Source organism: Choloepus didactylus, chromosome 16 (assembly GCF_015220235.1).
Source record: "Choloepus didactylus isolate mChoDid1 chromosome 16, mChoDid1.pri, whole genome shotgun sequence".
Lineage (NCBI taxonomy): Eukaryota > Metazoa > Chordata > Mammalia > Pilosa > Megalonychidae > Choloepus > Choloepus didactylus.
Window position 1 is genome coordinate 76,471,186 of NC_051322.1, and position 20,353 is coordinate 76,491,538.

General features: G+C 34.4%; 1 protein-coding gene and 1 pseudogene across 1 annotated transcript; one reads left to right on the forward strand and one right to left on the reverse strand.

The window, feature by feature from the left end:
* Positions 1–4,707, forward strand: part of LOC119511351 — a 65,686-nt pseudogene extending 60,979 nt beyond the window's left edge.
* Positions 4,708–18,834: 14,127 nt separating this feature from the next.
* Positions 18,835–19,773, reverse strand: LOC119511758 (olfactory receptor 2L13-like). The gene has a single exon (XM_037806282.1). The coding sequence runs from the start codon at positions 19,771–19,773 to the stop codon at positions 18,835–18,837; it is 939 nt and encodes a 312-aa protein (XP_037662210.1).
* Positions 19,774–20,353: the final 580 nt, after the last annotated feature.

Sequence of the window (20,353 nt, forward strand, 5' to 3'; positions counted from 1 at the left end):
GATCTCTGGGACTTCCCTCTGTGTGACTTTCACTCCACTTATAAAGGACTCCAGTGATCTGGATTAAAGCTCACCAAGAAACAGTTGTACCACATCTTATCTGAAGTTATATCTTTAAGATATCTTATTTGCAATGGGTTCACATCAACAGAAATACCAGGCACATGCCTAAAATAGGTACACAATTCAATCTACCAGATAAGTCATAATACACAGCATCAAATAACAGATTTAATATGCCATTCATTATTTCTCTCCTATGCTTCTTTTCCTCAATCTTTAAATTACAATATTAATTCCTCATAGAAACTTTCTCATAGCCCTATGCAAAACAAAAATGATAGGAGTGATTGTTTAGTAATTTCATTGGTAATTACAAATATTACATTGTCTACCTTGTCAATATTTTAAAATGCAAATTAAATATACTCTGATATAAATTTAATATTTTCTCCAGTTGAATCCAAATGACATTTAAGAAAACATTTCTTCTGCCAGTGTTGGCACTGGAAGTTGTCAGGGACCACACAGTAATTATCTGTTGATTCCATGCAAGCTCAGGACTCTTCCATTAAGTTTCATATACTTTAATTAGAGATTCACATCTGGAATAATTTAAGTACTTATAAATTCTTAACCATGATATTATTTTGTTTTTATTTCTTTTCATGAATTTGCATTTTAGCACTGTAATTTATCAGCCTCTTCCTTTCACTCTTTCTTGAATTTTGTACCATGTTCTTCTGACCTCCAGAGTTTCAAAATAGTGGTTTCAGGCACTGTTGCCTGGCTAATAGTTGTTTAGGTGGTTGGTACTTATTCCTGGAGATTTCCCCTTAGCTATCTTCCCACAATCCTCTGTGCCATGATTTTTAAATCACTTTATGTTTATTCAAGTAATGCATGAACATAACATCAATAGCTCTCACAAGGAAAATTGATGGACCAATAACCCATTCATCCTTACCACAAAATTTGCTCTCCTGGGGTAACAGCTAAAAATATCTTACCATTTTTTTCCTATATTTACCCTTATATTTTCAAACAACAGGATTTTTTCTAATTCTTTATTTCTAAATCACTATTAGCATCCTGTGATTCTGATCACTATGGTTGGGAACCTGTCCCCTTCTCCAGTTACCACCTCCACAGATTTCCCTTAGTTTCATTCACTTTATTTCTTGGGGGGAATGGTTGGCAACATTGCTCTGTCTTCTAAATTTTACTACTAATATAAAAATATAAGATACTTTAGTTGTTCCTATAAAGAAATATATTTTTTTCTCATAATTTTGATCATTGTTTCTCTCAAGAAGCTTTCAGTATTTTGCATTAGTACTTGATATTGAGATTTTTCAAGAAAATATTTTCAAGAAGACATTTAGAATTTTCAATAAAACGTCTGTCAATAAAATAATTTTCATTTTTTTTTTGTTCTCTGCATGATGCTTTAATATGGTGGCCCAAATATTTCAGTTCTTACAAAATGTTGTCTTTTGATAATTTCAATCATTTACTAACTTACTGTGTACTTCCTTTAGGAATGTCTGTCAGTGTACATTGGTCCTGCTATATTGGTTCTCAAATTTCTTGTTTCTTAAATAATGATTTCTTTATATTGCTAGCATGTTCTGTATTTTGTTTTTTCTTTTCTGGTAGAATTGCTCTACTTTATCTTTTGAAAATTTTAGTTGGTATTTTGCCAAACACTATGTTTTGTAATTTCCAAAAGAACTTTATTATTTTCTGGACCTTCATTTTCTATATATCATGATTGCTGTGCTGTGAATTTTATAATTTCTAATGCTTCTCTTAAGAAAGTTATTTTCTTTTACATGTACCGTCTCATTCTGCATTCTTCCAAGCTATTTTATATAAGTGTATATACAATGTCTGTGTATGTTTGTATGCACAAATGTATGGATTTCCACTTTTTTCATAATAGCAACACCCTAAAAATTCTGATTACTTTTGGTTCCAGAATACTATGAAAGACTGAAGCACTATAATCCTTTCTATCACATAGTAAACTGAGTTTATCAATAGATGGTTTTCCACTCCAGAGGAGAATCATCTCCCACAGAACCATCCAGGTTCTTACCCTAACTTTAAGTGTGATAGCACCTCTATCCAAATTCCATCTTTCAAAATTTCCTGAAATATTTCATCTATGTCAATCTTCTCTCCTGTTCTCATTTTCCTCTTTCTCTTTTTCCTCCTATCTCACTCTTTCTCTCTGCTTTTTAATTTAAAATTTATAAAATATATTTAGATTTTATCATCATGGTATTTTGATTTTAAGGAGGAGAGGTAATATCATCCCCCCAAATACCTGAAATTGGAAAGATATTTAAATGAAATAAGACATTGGAAAAAAGGGGAAAGAGTAAGAATGTGATACCCTAAATCAGTGTATAATGGTACCTATATATTAGAGAAGTGGAAAAACTAAAATTTCTCTTTGGGAAGTACAGTATCATAAATATGGAAAGTACAATGCATATAGGATATAGACATTCAGATAAAGGGCCTGCATTAACTGAACACACAGAAATGTGTTGAGGAGTCAGAAGAGAATACACAGGGAAGAAAGCTGGAAATTGAAAATATGAATAAAATGACTGTGTATGTGATACTTGGCAATATAATTCATTTTAGATTTTTGAACAGAAAAGCCAAACTGTGATAACTGATTTTGTGGAAGTTTGATAAAGCATTACTGTGCAAAGAGCACTCAAGAAGGATATATACTTCCATGATGAGATGAGAGGCTGCTGCAGTCTCAGAGGTAATTTTTATAGAATATATATAGAGGAAAAACTCCATCTCCACAAAAAAAAAATATCATAAAAGTCATTCATAATAAGGGTGTAAAATCTGTGCACTTGTATTGATTTTTGATGCATACATTTTCATTTAATGTCTGTTCTTGATCTCTGAATTTATTTAGGACAATAAAATACCTACATCCTGCTTTTGTTATAGAACCATATTTTTCTTATAACTTCACAGATTTCTTTCAAAATATTTTTGCCATAAGTGTATACCTCCTCAAATAGTATGCACATGTCAAAAAATGGGTTTTCTACTATCAAGATAGATCATTTTATTCTTGTGTTAGGAATGGTATAGCTCCAAAATTAATCATAGTCTGATTAACAAACAAATTAAAAATAAGTTGATGATTTATACTTATTTAATCTTGTTCTGGCATTCAGGAAAGTGCAAGTGATTTCCATTGGGATATTATAATCAAACATCAACTGATTTCATCTAATTGGGGATGTTTCCAGCAACAAGAATTGGACTCTTCCTCTTCACTTTCATCATTTTCATTTTCTTAATGGCTATGATTGACAGCCTCTCTATGATCCTTCTCATTACCTTGGACATCTTTTTCAGTTTGCTAATGCTGCCAGAATGCAAATCACCAGAAGTGGATTGGCTTCTTAAAAAGGGGGTTTATTTAGCTACACAGTTACGGTCTTAAGGCCATAAATTGTCCATAAAGCATACCTTCACTGGAGAAAGGCCACTGGCATCCAGAAAACCTTTGTTAGCTGGAAAGGCATGTGGGTGGCATCTGCTTCCCCCCACGTTACATTTCAAAGTCACGTTCTCCAAAATGTCTGCATCAGCTTCCCATGGCCATCTTCAAAATGTCTATCTCAGCTCCAGCTAACTATGAGCTCCTTCTGTCTGAGCTTATATGGTTCTCCAGCAAACTAAACAAGGACCACTCTGAATGGGCAGGGCTATGCCTCCATAGAAATTATCCAATCAGAGTTATCACATATGTTTGGGTGGGTCACATCTCCATGGACATTGAACCAATAGGTTCCAACCCAATGCACACTAATACATCTGCCCCCAGAAGAATACATTAAAGAACAGGGATTTTTCTGGAGGATATAATATATACAGACTGGCAAAACATTCATCTCCACACCACTTTTTCTTACGTAGTCAACTCTCCCTCATGAAGCTAAATTATATCTCAATTATTGTCCCCAAGATGGCTTCCAATTATCTGTTTGGAAACAATCTATCTCCTTCATTGGGTGCAGGGTTCAGAGTTTCTTCTTCATGAATACAGCTGGGCAGAAGGCCTTCTCTTGGCATCTATGGCCTATAACCATTACATAGCTATTTCCTAAACTCTGCTCTATCATATTTGTATGAGCAAACACGAATGTGTGTTGAAGATCATAAGATCTTGGATCATGCAGTCTATCATTGCCTGTACCCACACTGCATATATACTCCACATCCCATATTGCAGATCCATGATCACCAATCACTTCTTCTGTGATGTACTAGCCATGCTCACTCTGGAGTGTATGGACATCTGGGTCTATGAGTACATAGTGTTTTGGATGACTGCCCTTTCCTCATATTTCCTTTCATTGGCATCACATGTTCCTACGGCCAAGTTCTCCTTGCTGTTCACTGCATGTAGTCAGCAGAAGGGAAGAAGAGTACCTATTTAACATGTAGTACCCACCTCACTGTGGTGATATTATATTATATAGCCTTTGTTTACACCTATCTACACCCTAAATCTATTCACTTTCCAAGAGAGGACAAGTTCTGGCCATCTTTTACACCATCCCCACGTCTATGTTCAGCCCTGTCATCTACAGCCTGCAAAACAAAGAGGTGGTGGGATCCCTGAGAAGAGTGATTCATGTAGAATCTTCTCTGTGAATACATGGACAAAGATTCCAACACAAGTTCCAAAGCATCAGGTACTCATTCCTCATTCATTCAGCAGAGTATGCAATTAGGAAAAATATTATAATTGCTTTGAAGAGAGAAATTAAAAATTTTAAAGGATTTAAAAATTAACTTGGAAAACAAAGTTTTATATTCCAAAGCAATAATTTTCTTTTTATAGTGATATTTTCTGTAAATATAAAGGGAAAATAATTTCCACTAGGGCATGAGCAAAGTGATGCTTGTTTTAATATGTAGAAATGAAAATGGAAACTACCTAAATTGAAATTATCCTTCAGCATAACTGTACTACTCTATTTGTTATCTCCTGATATGATTAAATTAAGCAACAGAACAATAACTATTTTAGGATGGATTGGATCTATTAAAAACAAAAGAAAATTAGACTTTTTTCCATTATATTTTACTCTCAACATGTATGTACTGGTTATTCCTTTTCCCAAATTCAAAAGAACAATAATATATAGTCATAAGGCAGAGTAACTCTAGAATTTAGAAGACTTTCCACCATTATGGATGAAATATGACAAATTTATATTTTCTATGGTATATGTTCTGAATGAATCTGGATAAATCCAAAGGAAATGATTTCTCATACATCATACCAAAAATTAGACTAGGCAGAATACAAGTGTGCTATATTATTAATAGCAGTTTCAGTCTAATAGAGGTGTGTTAGACACTACAAGCCACTCCTCATTTGTCACCCATCAGACATTCAAATTTTACATATCAATTAACTACTTGTATCCCTCTATAGAATATAATCTCTGTGCTAAGCAATTATTTCTCCACTGACATTTCCCATAACTCTAGAAATTTTGGAGAGTGAAGAGTCAATGTCTCTGCACTGGTGTTTTTAATAGTCATACCTGCTTCTCAGTTGCATATATAATCAAACCCCACCATTATTTCCAAATATAGTTTAGGTGTATATGCTGGGTGAAGCAACATAATTGTCTAGGACACAGTGCTACCGATATACTCCTCATTCTCTGAAGACAAGTGCAAAGAAGCAACTTCATCTGAGTGTGTTAGAAAAGATATGGATTACCCAAAGCAGAACAGTGATGGGTGACCACATACAAGAATTGGAAATAATGATATTTTCCAGACCAGAAGATCCACATTTCAAAGAGGTGATATGAATTTGGACCATTTTTTATCCTAGTACAAAAGGAAGAGTTCTGTTCAGTACTAATTAGTGTCAAAAATTTGTACTGGATGAGGTTAAACAGGCAAGGATATTTTCAATCAAGGACTACAGTATCAGGGAAGAAAGACTAGAACTCAACTTCACTGAGATGAAGAGTAGTGGAGATTTTAAAACTCAGGGTGGGCGATTGGAAAGCATTGGAGGACTTTAGGGGATGATGGTCACTGATTACTCACTGAGTCAGAAATTAAGGCCATTTGGTTTAGAATGTTTTCTTTGCTGTATGATTAGGTTACATGGATTTCCAAACAGACTGAAGAGAGGAAGGAGATAAGAAATCCCTTGTGTAAACTTCTGTCAGGGGCTCAGATATTTTACAGTCTAAAGATGGAGCTCAGTGTTTTGGAGACAGGGAAAAGCCTGTCCAAGTTTTAGTCAAGCTAATGGGAAATTGCTTCCATCTTTGCTAAACCCTCCTTTCATTGAAGATAAATAAGATTTATTCATAGATGAAAAATTCACATCACAGATCTGAGTGTGGCCTAAGACATGCTCTCATGAATATTGTTTCTGGCATTGTTTCTATAAAATTAGTTGAACAATCTTTTGAGAAGTGATGGGAAAAATCAATTTTTCTTAGGGCCAAAGAAGTATGTCTAAAGAATAAAAGAAATATTAATATAAAGGTTGTATTAAAGTCTAAGAAGTCATTGGATGAAATATTCCTACTATGTGGCAGATTTCCTTGAGTTTCTTGAAGCTAAGATGTACATGTTCTTGGGGATGTTGCCCATGGTCATGGCTATCTTTCATATTAGGGCATACATGACCTAAGCATTTTACCAGAATTTCCTAATGACCCACAGGGCAGCTTATCTAGGGACAAATGCAGCCCATGCATGGTCTGATGAAGCAAAGAATTCTTTTATGTATTATTAATTCCTTGGGCTTTAGCTGACTGTGATGTTTTAGATCCATGGGAAAAGGTCAGATATAAGGCAACCTAGAGATTCAAGAAGTATCTAGGCAGTCAACACTTAGTTTTGCATGGAACATAATAAAGAGGTTGAGATGAAAATCTGAACTGTTTATTTTGATTGTTGGTGCCTAATACTGAAAAAACATGCAATAATTCAAAAGTTCAGAAGTTTTGACAATATGTGCAAGATGACAGGATCTAGTGCAACTTACATATAGTGAATGAAATCACAAATCATCTGTAGCTTACAAAAACATGTAAACTAGCTGAAAAGCACCAGTATCTGATAATCTTGAGAGTGTTCTATAGTTTATCATTGAAATGCAAATTTTCTCTTTATACTCTGTGGGACACTGATTACGTGCTTCAACTTGGCGGGCCTGGGCTGGGGGACCTGATCAGCCCCTGGGGAGGGTGGTGGGCACGGGCGACAGCGCCCTCCGCAGCCCCCCGGGCCTGGGAAAGTGAGGCCAGAGGCAGGCCTCATTTCCTCACCCAAAATAACACTGTTAGGGGAGGCTTGCCGGAGGGAACCGCCTTTTCCCCACCCCCTTATCTTGCCCGGACACTCCCCGTTGCCAGTGCAACTCCCATTACCACCAGTGCGCATACATTGTTGCCAGACACCGTTACCGGAGCAACTCTTGCCCCTTTTCAATCAACCTCCGCGCCCTCTCAGAACCAATCCAAGCCTTTAACCTCTACAGCTACCCCGCCCTCTAAACGCCCGATATAAGCTTGTACTCTCCCCTAATAAACTCTCTTGACTTCTTCACCCTAAAAGAACCGTGTCCCGCCTGTTCCTTTCTCGCCACCCTCCATACTTTGCACGCCTACGCCAGGGACCGGGCCCAGTCCCCCGCCTCGCCCTCGCCTCCGGGAAAGAGCCCCCGCCGCCGGTACCCTCCAAGCAATCCTGAGAGCCTAGGATTTGGCAACCGGCCACCACCTCCCCCCCCCAGACGAGTCAACTGCGACCGCAATACTCACCCTCCTTTTGGTCAAAGATAACTCCAAGAAAATTTATTATTGATAATAAAATATGCTTATTTTGTTCAACATGGCCTGATTGTTGACATAAGAGCAGCCTGTCGTTCCTTTGCTGGAAGTTTTAATAAGGTATCCTAAACTGGACAAGATTGGAATTAGGATTTCAGTCAAAGTTTTGGTTATATAACTAATAGTGCTAGTTAAATCCTGTTAACAAGGAAGGCAGATTCTTATTAACTTACATAATGATATTACCATGAAAAGAAGAGTATTCAAGAGTTTCTGAATTCTACAAGGATCAGGCATGTAGAAAAATGATTCATTTCTGTTTATAAAAGTATAATCTACTAATTAGCTATGCTTTATAGATAGTTTAAGGGAAAAGAGAACAAGTCCTTTCTATGAAGAAATAGAAAATCATAACACAAGCACATTCTAAACAAAACCCAAAATCATCCTGTACCAGTTCATTCAGTCCTATGTAATTGACTCTTGTTTCACTAAATCTTGTGTCAGCAATCTCATGAATCTGTTAGCTTTTCCAATAAAGTGCTGGAAATTTTTAATTAGCTCAGTGGTATGCTCTCAAAGCTATTTATGTAATATCCTTAAATTATGTTCCCCCAGAGTATGTGGCATAGCCTTTTCTGTCTTTAAGGTAGATCCCTTTATTTTGAAGACAGTATTCTTCAAAATGTATATGCTTGCAAGGACTTTAGGGAAGCATCAGAATAAAACAAAGAAATGCCTTTAGATGATAATAAACTTAAAATGGACGTGGTGAGTATCTTAGTTATGCCAAAATGAAAGATCTGATGAGATTCATTACAAAAATAATATATCTAAGAAGATAGTTTGGTTGTTTCTGTGGACTGTAACTTTTTTAGAATTATTGAAATTGTGACTGACAATATTGTTTACTATCAGGCAAAGCATTACCATCAGATATTATGGAGAATGAAGAAATTGAAAAATATCTAATTAAAGTTTCTAAAATATTTATACTTTTAACATTTTCCATACAAATTTAACCATAGGAAGCTACATGTGTTCTTTTAATTTGGTAACAATTCCTATGCAAATCATAACACATCAAAAAAATCTAACTATTTCTAGCAATAATTTTTAGAAAGTGAAAGAACACATTCCTTGAGATTTTACAGGAAACTAGTGGAAAATCCCAAAAATAGTTTCTGATCAGTAAAATATCATTTAGAATTTAATTTTTGGAAGACTAAATGCAAAAATTTACCAGGAAATGTATCCTCAATTAAATAGGATCTTGTGTCACTGTGAAAAAATGCATTGCTAACTAATATGACAATAGGAGATAAAGGGATAAAAAAAACCTTCATTGCTTTAAAAGTAAGAAGGCTTGGTTCACTTTAAAGACAACATAAATCACAAGAAATTATTCCAAGAAGCCAGGAAATTGTCTTTTCACCTGATTACCCAGAAAGTGAAGAAAAACCACTTATAACATTTTATAACCTAATAATTCAAGAAAATTTTGTCATTTTAACTAAGGAAAAAGCAATTCTTATTCCTGCATCCCTATAGTATTTGATACTTAGTTTCTTAAATTTTTATTGATAAACATAAAATCACACTCAACTGTGACCAGAAGAAATATAACTCTTTTTCTGCAAAACTTTTACATCCCCCTATATCCATTAAGGCTCTGTCCTACACATTCCTTTTTCTCATTCTGCAGCAATCAGTCACTTTACTTTAGGACAAATCTACCCACTTTTTCATCAAGAAAAACACATATTTCCTGCTTTTTGTATATAATTTGTCATAAATTTAAGGTCTTAAGTAACTAAAAGACCTTCGAACCTATCTTCAAATTGATGTACACAATGCAATTACCACTGATAATTTTTTTCAGAATTATGACTAAGTTTGGATAAATTCATACTTATTTTTTTATCTTCTTAAGTATCTAGTAAATGTAATGTTAGATTATTTGATTGGTAAGCCTGTAAAAGTTTAGGAACACACTCAATTAAATAAAACACATATTTGTACTATAATTAATGACCAAAACTCAGAATACTGAAATGTTTTTACTAAACTAAAAATATAAACTAGTACTGATAACCAATAATTTACCTAAATTATGTGAAATCAAATGCTTAAACCAATTATGGTTAGTTTTTATAAGGATACTTTTTTACCACATAATGATTAGCACTTTTTTAACTTCTGGGAGATTCAGGAATATTTAACTTTTGTAAGCATGATTCTATCTTTAATCCAATTGAAGTAGAGCTCCTTCAAGGTATTTTAAAAGTTAATTTGGTAATACCATTCAGAATTTTAATTAAATATGCATATATAACATACATTCCTACATACATAAACATACAGACACAGATTATAATTACAATTTTAAACATTTCAGTCATAAGTCAGTCAAAAACACAGAAATAAACAATGCACTATTTTCTATAAAAGAGCTGGCTTTTGCTGCCTTTGTGGGTGATCTCACTGCCTTCCCCCCTACATGAGACCTGACTCCGAAGGCTATAAATATCCCTGGCACAGCAGGATATGACTCCTGGGGATGAATCTGGACCTGACATTGTGGGATTGAGAACACCTTCTTGACCAAAAAGGGCATGCAAAATGAAATGAAATAAAGCTCTAGTCGCTGAGAGATTTCAAATGGAGTCAAGAAATCACTCAAGTGGACAATCTTAAGCATTATATCGGAAAAACTTTTTAGATTTTAATATATCAGAGTAAGTAGAAGTAAATACCCGAAACCACCAAACTTGAATCCTGTAGCCTTGACTCTTGAGTATGATTGTATAACAATGTAGCTTACAAGGGGTGACAGTGTGACTGATAAACCTTGTAGATTGCACTCCCATTATCCAGTGTATGGATGGATGAGTAGAAAAATGGGGTCAAAAACTAAATGAAAAGTAGGGTGGGATAGGGGGTTGATTTGGGTGTTCTTTCTTATTTTTATTTTTTATTCTTATTCTAATTTTTTCTGGTGGAAGGAAAATGTTCAAAAATAGATTGGAGTGATTAATGCACAAATATAAGATGGTAGTGTGTACAGTTTATTGTACACCATGGTTGATTCTATGGTTTGTGAATATATCTCAAAAAAACTGAATTAAAAGAAAAAAGAGCTGGATTTTGTCTCTGCCCCACTCAATTTTACCAGGATGGTACTTCAATCAGGTGGCAGAAATTGAGATTTCCTGTTCAATATGAAAGCTAAAGCTTCCCTCCTAATATTTGAGGTGCAGATTTTTATGATATTTCTGCACCAATGTGTAATCATATGAATGTTGTGGACAAAATTTTGGGTGAGAGCCTGAGGGGAAGTCACCATCTGGGTGTCTCCATGGTCTTCTTGAGTGGCCAGAATATTCACTCTCTTTCCAATTAACTTTTTCAACTTGCAGATGACTGCTTTAGAGTTCACTAATCACCTGCAGGGTACTAACATGAACAGACTTCTAAAACCCTAATGGCTATAAGGAATTGGGGGCAGGAGTGGGAAGAAAAGAAGTCAAAGGATATAATAGGAAGCTGGAAAATGATCAAGAATTTAGAAGGAAGGTGGTGGTGAGGGGAAGGTAGAGGTCTTAGATGAAACCTCTTTCAAAACCTCAAGTTTCTCAAAGAAGCTATTGATGTTCTTAGAATTCTGCCATGAAATTGTGCTATCAAGGCAGAAAACAGACAGCATTAATGCTAAACTGGCAGAAAATATAACCAAAATACATCTTCAAAGAAAAGGATTCAGAAGACTTAGAATTTTTCACAATGAAAGGAAGTGTCAAAATAACAACAAAATTCAAATGAGATCACAACAAAGCAGGAAGTTCAAAATTGAATTGAGATCTTGATGAACAAAAGGATATCAATTCAATACACTGTTGAATAACCTCATATCATCCCCAGTATGAAAGTATATTACAGCCTGTATCTGTCAGGTTCTAAAGAGAAACAGAAATTGTGGGGGCTTGCATATCAGTGCTCCATAAGGTAGATCATCAGGTTGGATATTTTTATGAGTGATGATGTTACAGTCTTGAGTCCGAAATTCAAAGGAGAGTTTAAATTTATAAAATATCTCCACAGGAACATCCAGAAAAGTACCTGGCCAAACAGCTGGACACAATAACTTACCTAAGGTGACCCATAAAATTAACCATTACAAACAACCTATTAGAAATTTCTGTTAAATTGTTGTATCTCTCCCTTGATCATAACCATCCAGGTTCAATTTTGAATTCCCAGACCTTGGTCTGAAACTGACTGTTCTGCTATTAAAATATATCCAGAATCCAGAAAACATCTCATCACCACCACTATCACTTTATCCAAACTCCGATGGTATATCTTGCATTTCACTGTGAATTTCCCCTACTGTTCTCTTCACATACACCCTTGCCCATATACAGAGCCTTCTCAAAGAAAAAGTATTATGATATTTTGCAAAGATAATCTCAGAAACATGCAATTGTTATTCTAAGTTAGGGAAAAAAAATCTGTTCAATGGAAAACATACATAATAGACTGTGTCCTTCCATCCTTTATTGCTAACTTCTCAACCTCATGTCATCCACTTTCTAACTGCTCCATTCTCATTTTCCCTTAGATGCACTAATGCTCTTTGGGTCAGCCAGGTAGGTCCCACTTACAACATCCTCACACTTGCAGTTTTTTTTTTTTTTTTCTGCTGGGGATGCCCTTACACAAAATAACTTAAAGACTGGCTACCACAATTACTTTAGAAATAATTTTACCTTCTCAGTGAGGCTTCCTCTGAACAGCCTATTTCATGTTTTGGCCACACCCCTGATTTACTAAATCCTTGACTTATTTTATTCTTTCATGGTACTCATCCATTACAGTAAAATATATGTATGTGATATATTTATTTTTTATTGTTTGCCTCAAACTACCATTTATTTCTTTGAATTGCTATATCCTTACAAGCCTAAGACAATGCCTGAAAATTGAATTAAATTTGAGAAGTTTAATATCACATATTCTGAAGAATTTTACAGAAGTCTTAGTAATTTGTAATTACTGATCATCATAATGCATCTGGTCATTTATCATAAAACTTGATGGAAACTTGTGTGGTTTTGAATTGTAACAAACCAGTGATGGTTGTTAACACATGTATCAACTTGGCTATGTAATGTTACCTCTTGTTTGGCCAAGCAAGCACTAGACTGAGGCCTAATATGGCAGCATTTTCTGGAATGATCAGTCAGCTCTCTGATGGCAGGTTGATTACATTGGATCACTTTCATCATGAGAGGGGCAATATTTTGTTCTAACTGGAATAAAAACATACTCCCAATATAGGTTTACCTTCCCTGCATGCAATGCTTCTTCCAAAACCACTATCTATGTACTTACAGAATGCCTTATCCACAGGCATATTATTCCAAACAACATTGCTTACGATCAAGGAGCCCACTTCATGGCAAATTAAGTGTAGAAATGGGCACATGGTAATGGAATTCACTTGTCTTACAATATTTCTATCATCCTAAAACATTTGGATTGACAGAATGGTGGAATGGCCTTTTTAATAACCAATTATGATGTCAACTGTTGTCAATACCTGGCAGTGCTGGGGCACCATTCTGTAGAAGACAGTATATACTCTAAATTAGTGTCCACTCTATGGTACTCTTTATCTCATAGCAAGAATTCATGGATTGAGGAAACAAAGGGTGGAAATGAGAGTGGTACAACTCACTATTAGCCATATTAATCCAGTAAAAACATTGAATCTTGTCACTTCAACCTTTAGCTCTTTTGTTCTACAAGGGTAAGTTCCTAAAGAAGGAGTGCTACCACCAGTAGACACAGGAATGATCCCATTGAACTGGAAGTTAAGACTGCCAATAGGCCACTTTGGGCTCCTTGTGCCTCTGAAACAACAGAGAAGGAAATTACTATACTGGCTATGGTGATTGATCCTGATTAACAGGGGGAAATAGGGCTGATACTATACAATGGACATATAAAAGAGTAGGTCTGCAATACAGGAGATCTACTGGGGCATCTCTTAGTACTATCATGTCCTGTTATTAAAGTCAATGGAAAACTTCAACAACCCAATCCAGCAGGACTAGTAATGACCAAGCAAGTTTAGGAATGGAGTGAGTGTCACCCCATCTGCAAAGAACTGTGTACAGCTGAGGTGCTTGATGTGGGTAAAGACAATATGGTCTCCCTGTCAACATGGAATATGACTCCCAGGGAGGAATCTAGACCCAACACTATGGGATGGAGAACATCTTCTTGACCAAAATGTGTATGTGAAAGGAAATGAAATAAGCTTCAGTGGCAGAGAGATTCCAAAAGTAGCTGAGAGTTCACTCTGGTGGGCATTCTTATGCACAATATGGACAACCCTTTTTAGGTTCTAAATACATTGGAATAGCTAGTAACAAATACCTGAAACTATCATACTACAACCAAGAACACATGAATCTTGAAAATGACTGCATAAAAATGTAGCTTATGAAGGGTGACAATGTGATTGGGAAAGCCATATGGACAACAATCCTCTTTGTATAGTTTATAGATGGATGAGTTGAAAAATGGTGGAAGGGAAAAAAAAAACAACAAAAAAGGCACCCAGTGGTCTTTTTTAATTTTAACTGCCCTTTTTCACTTTAATTTTTATTCTTATTATGTTTGTGTGTGTGGTAATGAAAATGTCAAAAATTAATTTTGTTGATGAATGCACAACTATATAATTTTACTGAAAAAATTGAATGTATGCTTTGTTTTTGTGACTTCATGGTATCTGAATATATCACAAATAAATGAATAAAAACAAAAACAAAAATAAACAAAAGAAAACCAAACAGTTTCCATTAAATGTAGCAAAGACAATATACCAAAGCTAAATGTGTATGAGAGGGGGATAAGAGGGAGGAAAGAAAAAAGAATATAGAATGGGTAATTAAAAGAAGGTAGCTATAAATACAAGCTATGACCATGTGACAAATTACAGAAATCAAGAGTCTAATGGTTTTGAATTTTCCTCCCTTGTTTTGTCATGAATATATATGTATATATATAACCAAATATCTTTATTTTCTTTCCTATCTTGTACATTTGTGATACATATTTTAATAAAATATGCCATAGTTTTTAAGTCATAAGATGTTAAGTTTAAGAGTATTACCAAAGGACTTGCACCACCTTCTGGGGAAAATCAGTGCATTTCTTGTTGTATGCAAGACAGTTGAATATTGCTAAGTGAAAACATGACTGTCATTGTTTTTATTTACACAGTAAGGAGATTTGTATGGGTGCCAAGTTGATTGCATCTATGGATGATTACATCTACAATCAATTAAGGAGTTTGCTTTCAACAATGAGAAAGGTCTTACCCAATCAATTGTAGGCCTTACAAGTAGAACTGATGATTTCAACAGTAAGAAGAGAGAATTTCCATCTATACTTGTGACATCCAGGTTTCCCTGGGGAATTCACCAAAAACCTTCACAGAGTTCCCAGCTTGTAGCTTGCAACTTACATCCCTACAGTTGTGTTGCAATGACCATTGCATTTCTGCTCATTATCTATGTATTTGTGTGTATAACTTTTTTAAAATCCTTTCTATGATGCATTGGAATTTGGTAAGGTGTTAATAAATTGTTTTTCATCAATTCTGAAACATTCTCATGTCATCTCTTGAAATATTGTTTCTGTCACGTGTTTTTCTTTTCTCTCCTGAGACTTTCCCAAAGGATTTCAAAATGTGGTTCACACATCACTTATCCAGTGTATGGAGAGATGCATGGGAAAATGGGGACAAAAATTAGATGAAGAATAGGGTGGCATGGAGGGAATGGAAAGATTTAGGTTTTCATTTTGCTTTTATTATTTTGGAGTAAGGAAAATTTTCAAAAATTGATTGTGTTGAATGTACAAATGTATGGTGGTGCTGTGAATAATTGATTGTACACTGTGAATGAGTAATTGTACCATGTGGATGAATGAATAGAGGATGTGGGAATATATTTCAATTAAACTGTATTTTAAAAAGTAAATGAACAATGGGGTTATGAGGGGAATGCAATGTTTGGATGTTGTTTTTAATTTCAATCTTTATTTCATTTTTTTGGGAAATGTTCAAACTTTGCAGTGATGGATGCACAACTATACGATGATACTGTGAACAACTGATGGTACACTTTGAATGATTGTATGTTGTGATTATATCTCAATAAAATTGCATAAAAAGTAACTTTCAGATTGCTCCTCAATGCCTTCTTCCTGATTAGCACCAAGTCAAGGCTTATCTTATTTGGGTTCCATCTTTTCTGGGATATTAGCTTGGTAATTACACATCAGTGTATTAGGCTGTAATACTTTAATGCAGATTACATTCTAACATTTCATCTAAACTTTTTATTTTCCTTCAGATAAAAGGTCAATAGAAATTAACTAATTTGCAATTAATAAAATTATGAGTCCCCATCTTGCTTTTTTATTTAATAATGTACCATAAAGTTGCTCCATAAAACACATATAGAGCTGATTTCATTTATCTCACTAATATAAATTATGCCATTAGAAATACACATTATGATCTACTTACTAAGTTTCCTATCAATATAGATTGCTTGTTTCTAAATGTTTGCTTTAGACAACAATACACATTGCAATAAATATTAGCTTACACAGATATTTCATATATTACAGTAAGTATATCTGTAAAAAATAACTGTAGGCATTATAATACTAGGCCAAAGGGAATTTTTTAAAAATGTTTAAATTTGTAAAATTGTTCATGCCAGATGTTATACAAATTTAAATCCCAATAGTGCGTGAGAATGTGTGTCTTCCATCCTTACAAATGAAAAGCATTATGCTCTAAAATAAAGCATTTTTATCCTTTCCAAACATAGGTAAATATTGATTCTACCCTGTATTTTTAATTTGCACATGATACTGAAAATCTCAGGTATCTTACAGCCATTTATATTATTTGTTCTACAATTTTTTAGCCATTTTTTAAAATTAAATGAAGGTTTTATTTTTTCCACTCTATTGGTTTTTGGAACCCTTTATATATCAAGTGTCCCTGTGTCTGTGTAATATAATTCCACAACATTGTAAGTTTTATATATCATTGTTTTTTTCTTTAAAATCCTTATTGCCATGTAGAGATGTTTATAAATAGTCCTATTAATCAATACATCTTTTATAAACTATGGATTTTGTGTCATGTTTTAAAGTTTTTTGTGCTCTAAGACTATATATTTAATTTTCTTGTATATATGTATATATATGTGTGTATATGTATACATGTGTGTGTGTATATATATATATATAATTCAAGAAGAAGTATAGTAAATTTCTGAGCTGTATCATAGACTGAGAAAGCTGTCTCCTCAGCTAATTTGAAGAGACAGAGGGAGATTCTAAGCAATTAACCTTTGACCTTGTGTACAGAAATTTTCTGGTGTGCTGTGTGGATATGCTAGGAGCCTAATGTAATCATACTAGTAGGTGTAGGGATAGGGTGGTAGAAACAGGAAAAGTAAGACACAATGTAACTTTTAGAAACATTTGAATATGACTTTAAGTATGGAAATTTTTGTGAATAATTACAGAATCATTGTGAAAAGAAAAGACTACATCTGTATGTTAGGAAAATAACTTGGATGGCAATGTGCAAGATAAAATTTTTAAGATTGAAATGAATTGGAGTCATTCTAAACACTTAGAAGTGTATTAAATGAGTCTAGTGAAAGATATTGGGAGAGTGAACTTTAGCAGTGAATAGAGAAACAGGGTGAGGTGGAATCTTCTACATCCCCATTTTCCCCTACAATCCTTAGAACATTTACATAATCCCCTTCATAGAATGGCTTGAAGAAGCATAAGTGTACTAGTAAAATAAAGATAATAAAACTTTGGATAAATGCAACATTATGACTTATTACCCTACAATTCACCTGTTATAGGGTCCTATTTAGAATTTATATGCTGTAGTTGAAAAAACATCCCTAATTTGATTTTAAGTATTTCATACTTAGTCACCCAATCAGTTGTCTCACTGACTTTAAGCAAAAAGCTTCATTAGGTGTAAGTCATTTCTTTGAGTTAATTTAAATATAAAATTTTGTTAACATCAATGTAGAACAAATCATTTAATATTCTAATATCCTAATGCAGGTAATTAATTTCAATATTTTTTATTGCAGTCCAAAAATCCTAAATCATACAAAGTCCCCTCAAATAGTTTTTAAAATGAATATCAAATTGGATATTGTCCAGATGTCAATTATAACCAAGGTATACATGCTAGAAAATAGAAGAAAGATAAGTGAGTTCTTGGAAATATTTAAGCACACTTATTTTCCTTGGCACTTCATAATCCATTATCTATATTTTATGTACCATGTTACATTTTATATACCATGTATGTGTATTTTCCACATTTTCCTGTGTGCTATAAGGCTGTACTGTCCAATATGGTACCCACTATTTTAGGCATGGGAGTATTGGCCACTTGAAATCTATATCATCAAAAGTAAAATGTACTCTAAATATAAAATACACAAGAGATTTTGAAGTCTCAGCATGTGAAAAGTAAACTAAAATTTAATTCATATCTGTTACACTGAAAATATTAAAATAAAGATTAAAAATATTCTATTATGAGTAAAATATGCACAAACATGGATATTATATCTAAAATATTTCAGTAATTAATAAGAAATTCATGTCAATGTTGATAACATTGATATTGACTATAATATTAATGTTTTTGGTAAAAAAATGTATTTACATTAATATCATTTTCATTTCACTTTTTTAATTTAGGTACTAGAAAATATAAAATTACATATACAGCTCACATTATATATATATTTTAGATAGTTTACTCTAGGATGTTCTAATCAACATGAAAGGGGGAATAAAGAAAACCCAATAAGGATGGCAGTAACTATTCTTTCATGGAAGAGAATACCCCAAACACTCTTTTCACAGCACCCAGCACTTCCTTATTCCTCAGGCTGTAGATAATGGGATTGAGCATGGGGGTGAGGATGGTGTAGAATGCTGCCAACATTTTATCTTCTCTAGGTGAGCGAAGCTTCCTGGGTTGAAGATATGTGTAGATGAAAGGAACATAGTAAAATGTCACTACAGTTAAATGTGTTGAACAGGTAGTGAAGGCCTTTTTTCTTCCCTCTTTTGAGTGCATATGATAGACAGCATAAAGGACCTGACCATATGAAGCTGTGATGCCAAGAAAAGGAATGAGGAGAAAGAGGATTGTGCTCACAAAAACCATGTACTCATAGATCCAGGTGTCCATACATGCAAGAGGCAACAAGGCTGGAATGTCACAAAAGAAGTGATTAATGGCCCTTGACTGGCAGTAAGGAATATGGAGGACATAGGCTGTGTGTACCAAGGAATTGATGGACCCCATGATCCAGGATCCTATGATTAGCTGGACACACATCCCTTTACTCATATGGATTGGATAATGAAGAGGGTGACAAATGGCCATGTAACGGTCATAGGCCATTGAAGCCAGTAGTAAACCTTCAGAACCTGCCATTGTTGAGAAGAAGAAGATTTGTATACCACATCCCAGGAAGGAGATGCTTTTCTGGCCAGAAAGGAAGTTGAACACCATCTTGGGGATAGTACTGGAGATGTATATCAGGTCCATGAGGGAGAGCTGGCTGAGTAGAAAGTACATAGGTTTGTGGAGATGGGGATCCAATCGTATGAGATGAATCATGGCTGAGTTTCCCATGGAGGCAAGGAAAAATATGAGAATGATGAGGGTTAAGAGAAGTAGGCCAGTTTGATTTGGGAGAAACAAACCCAACAAAATGAAATCATTTGAAGTTTGATTCCATTTCTCCATGAAAGCTTACTGCTTTAACTTCCTTGAGAGAAAAGTGAAAACAAAAAACAAAGTAAAAAAGTGTGAAACAAAATGAAACAAGAGCATAAAAAGGAACACTGAGTCAATTAATGCTTGTTTTCAACCAATTGTGCTTCCTTCAACACTTCAGCTTTTGTTGAACTGATGGAAATATCTGAATTGAATGTCAACATTCCCATTTTTCTCTGGAAAACAACTTGGTAATTCATGGGAATCCATGTGTTTTTTAAGCATAAAATACAAACTATTAGCAGCAAAGATAAATAAGATAACTATGGCATTCCCTTCTCTAGAATGTTGACTGGGGAGATACATCACTCAAAATTTTTCAATAAGACATACAATCCACCTGCATTCAACAAATGTCTGTCAATTTAGCACAAATGTTCACAATGTTAACTAAAATATGACAATCTCTATGTCCTCTATCAACAAAGTCTTCTAAATCTTAAATTTCTGATCTATGTCTGCCATTAACCCACTGCTCATGCTTTTATCACTTTTTTACCTTTCTTAAAAACACATGTCATTCAAAATAACTGTCCTTGTATTGTGAAGG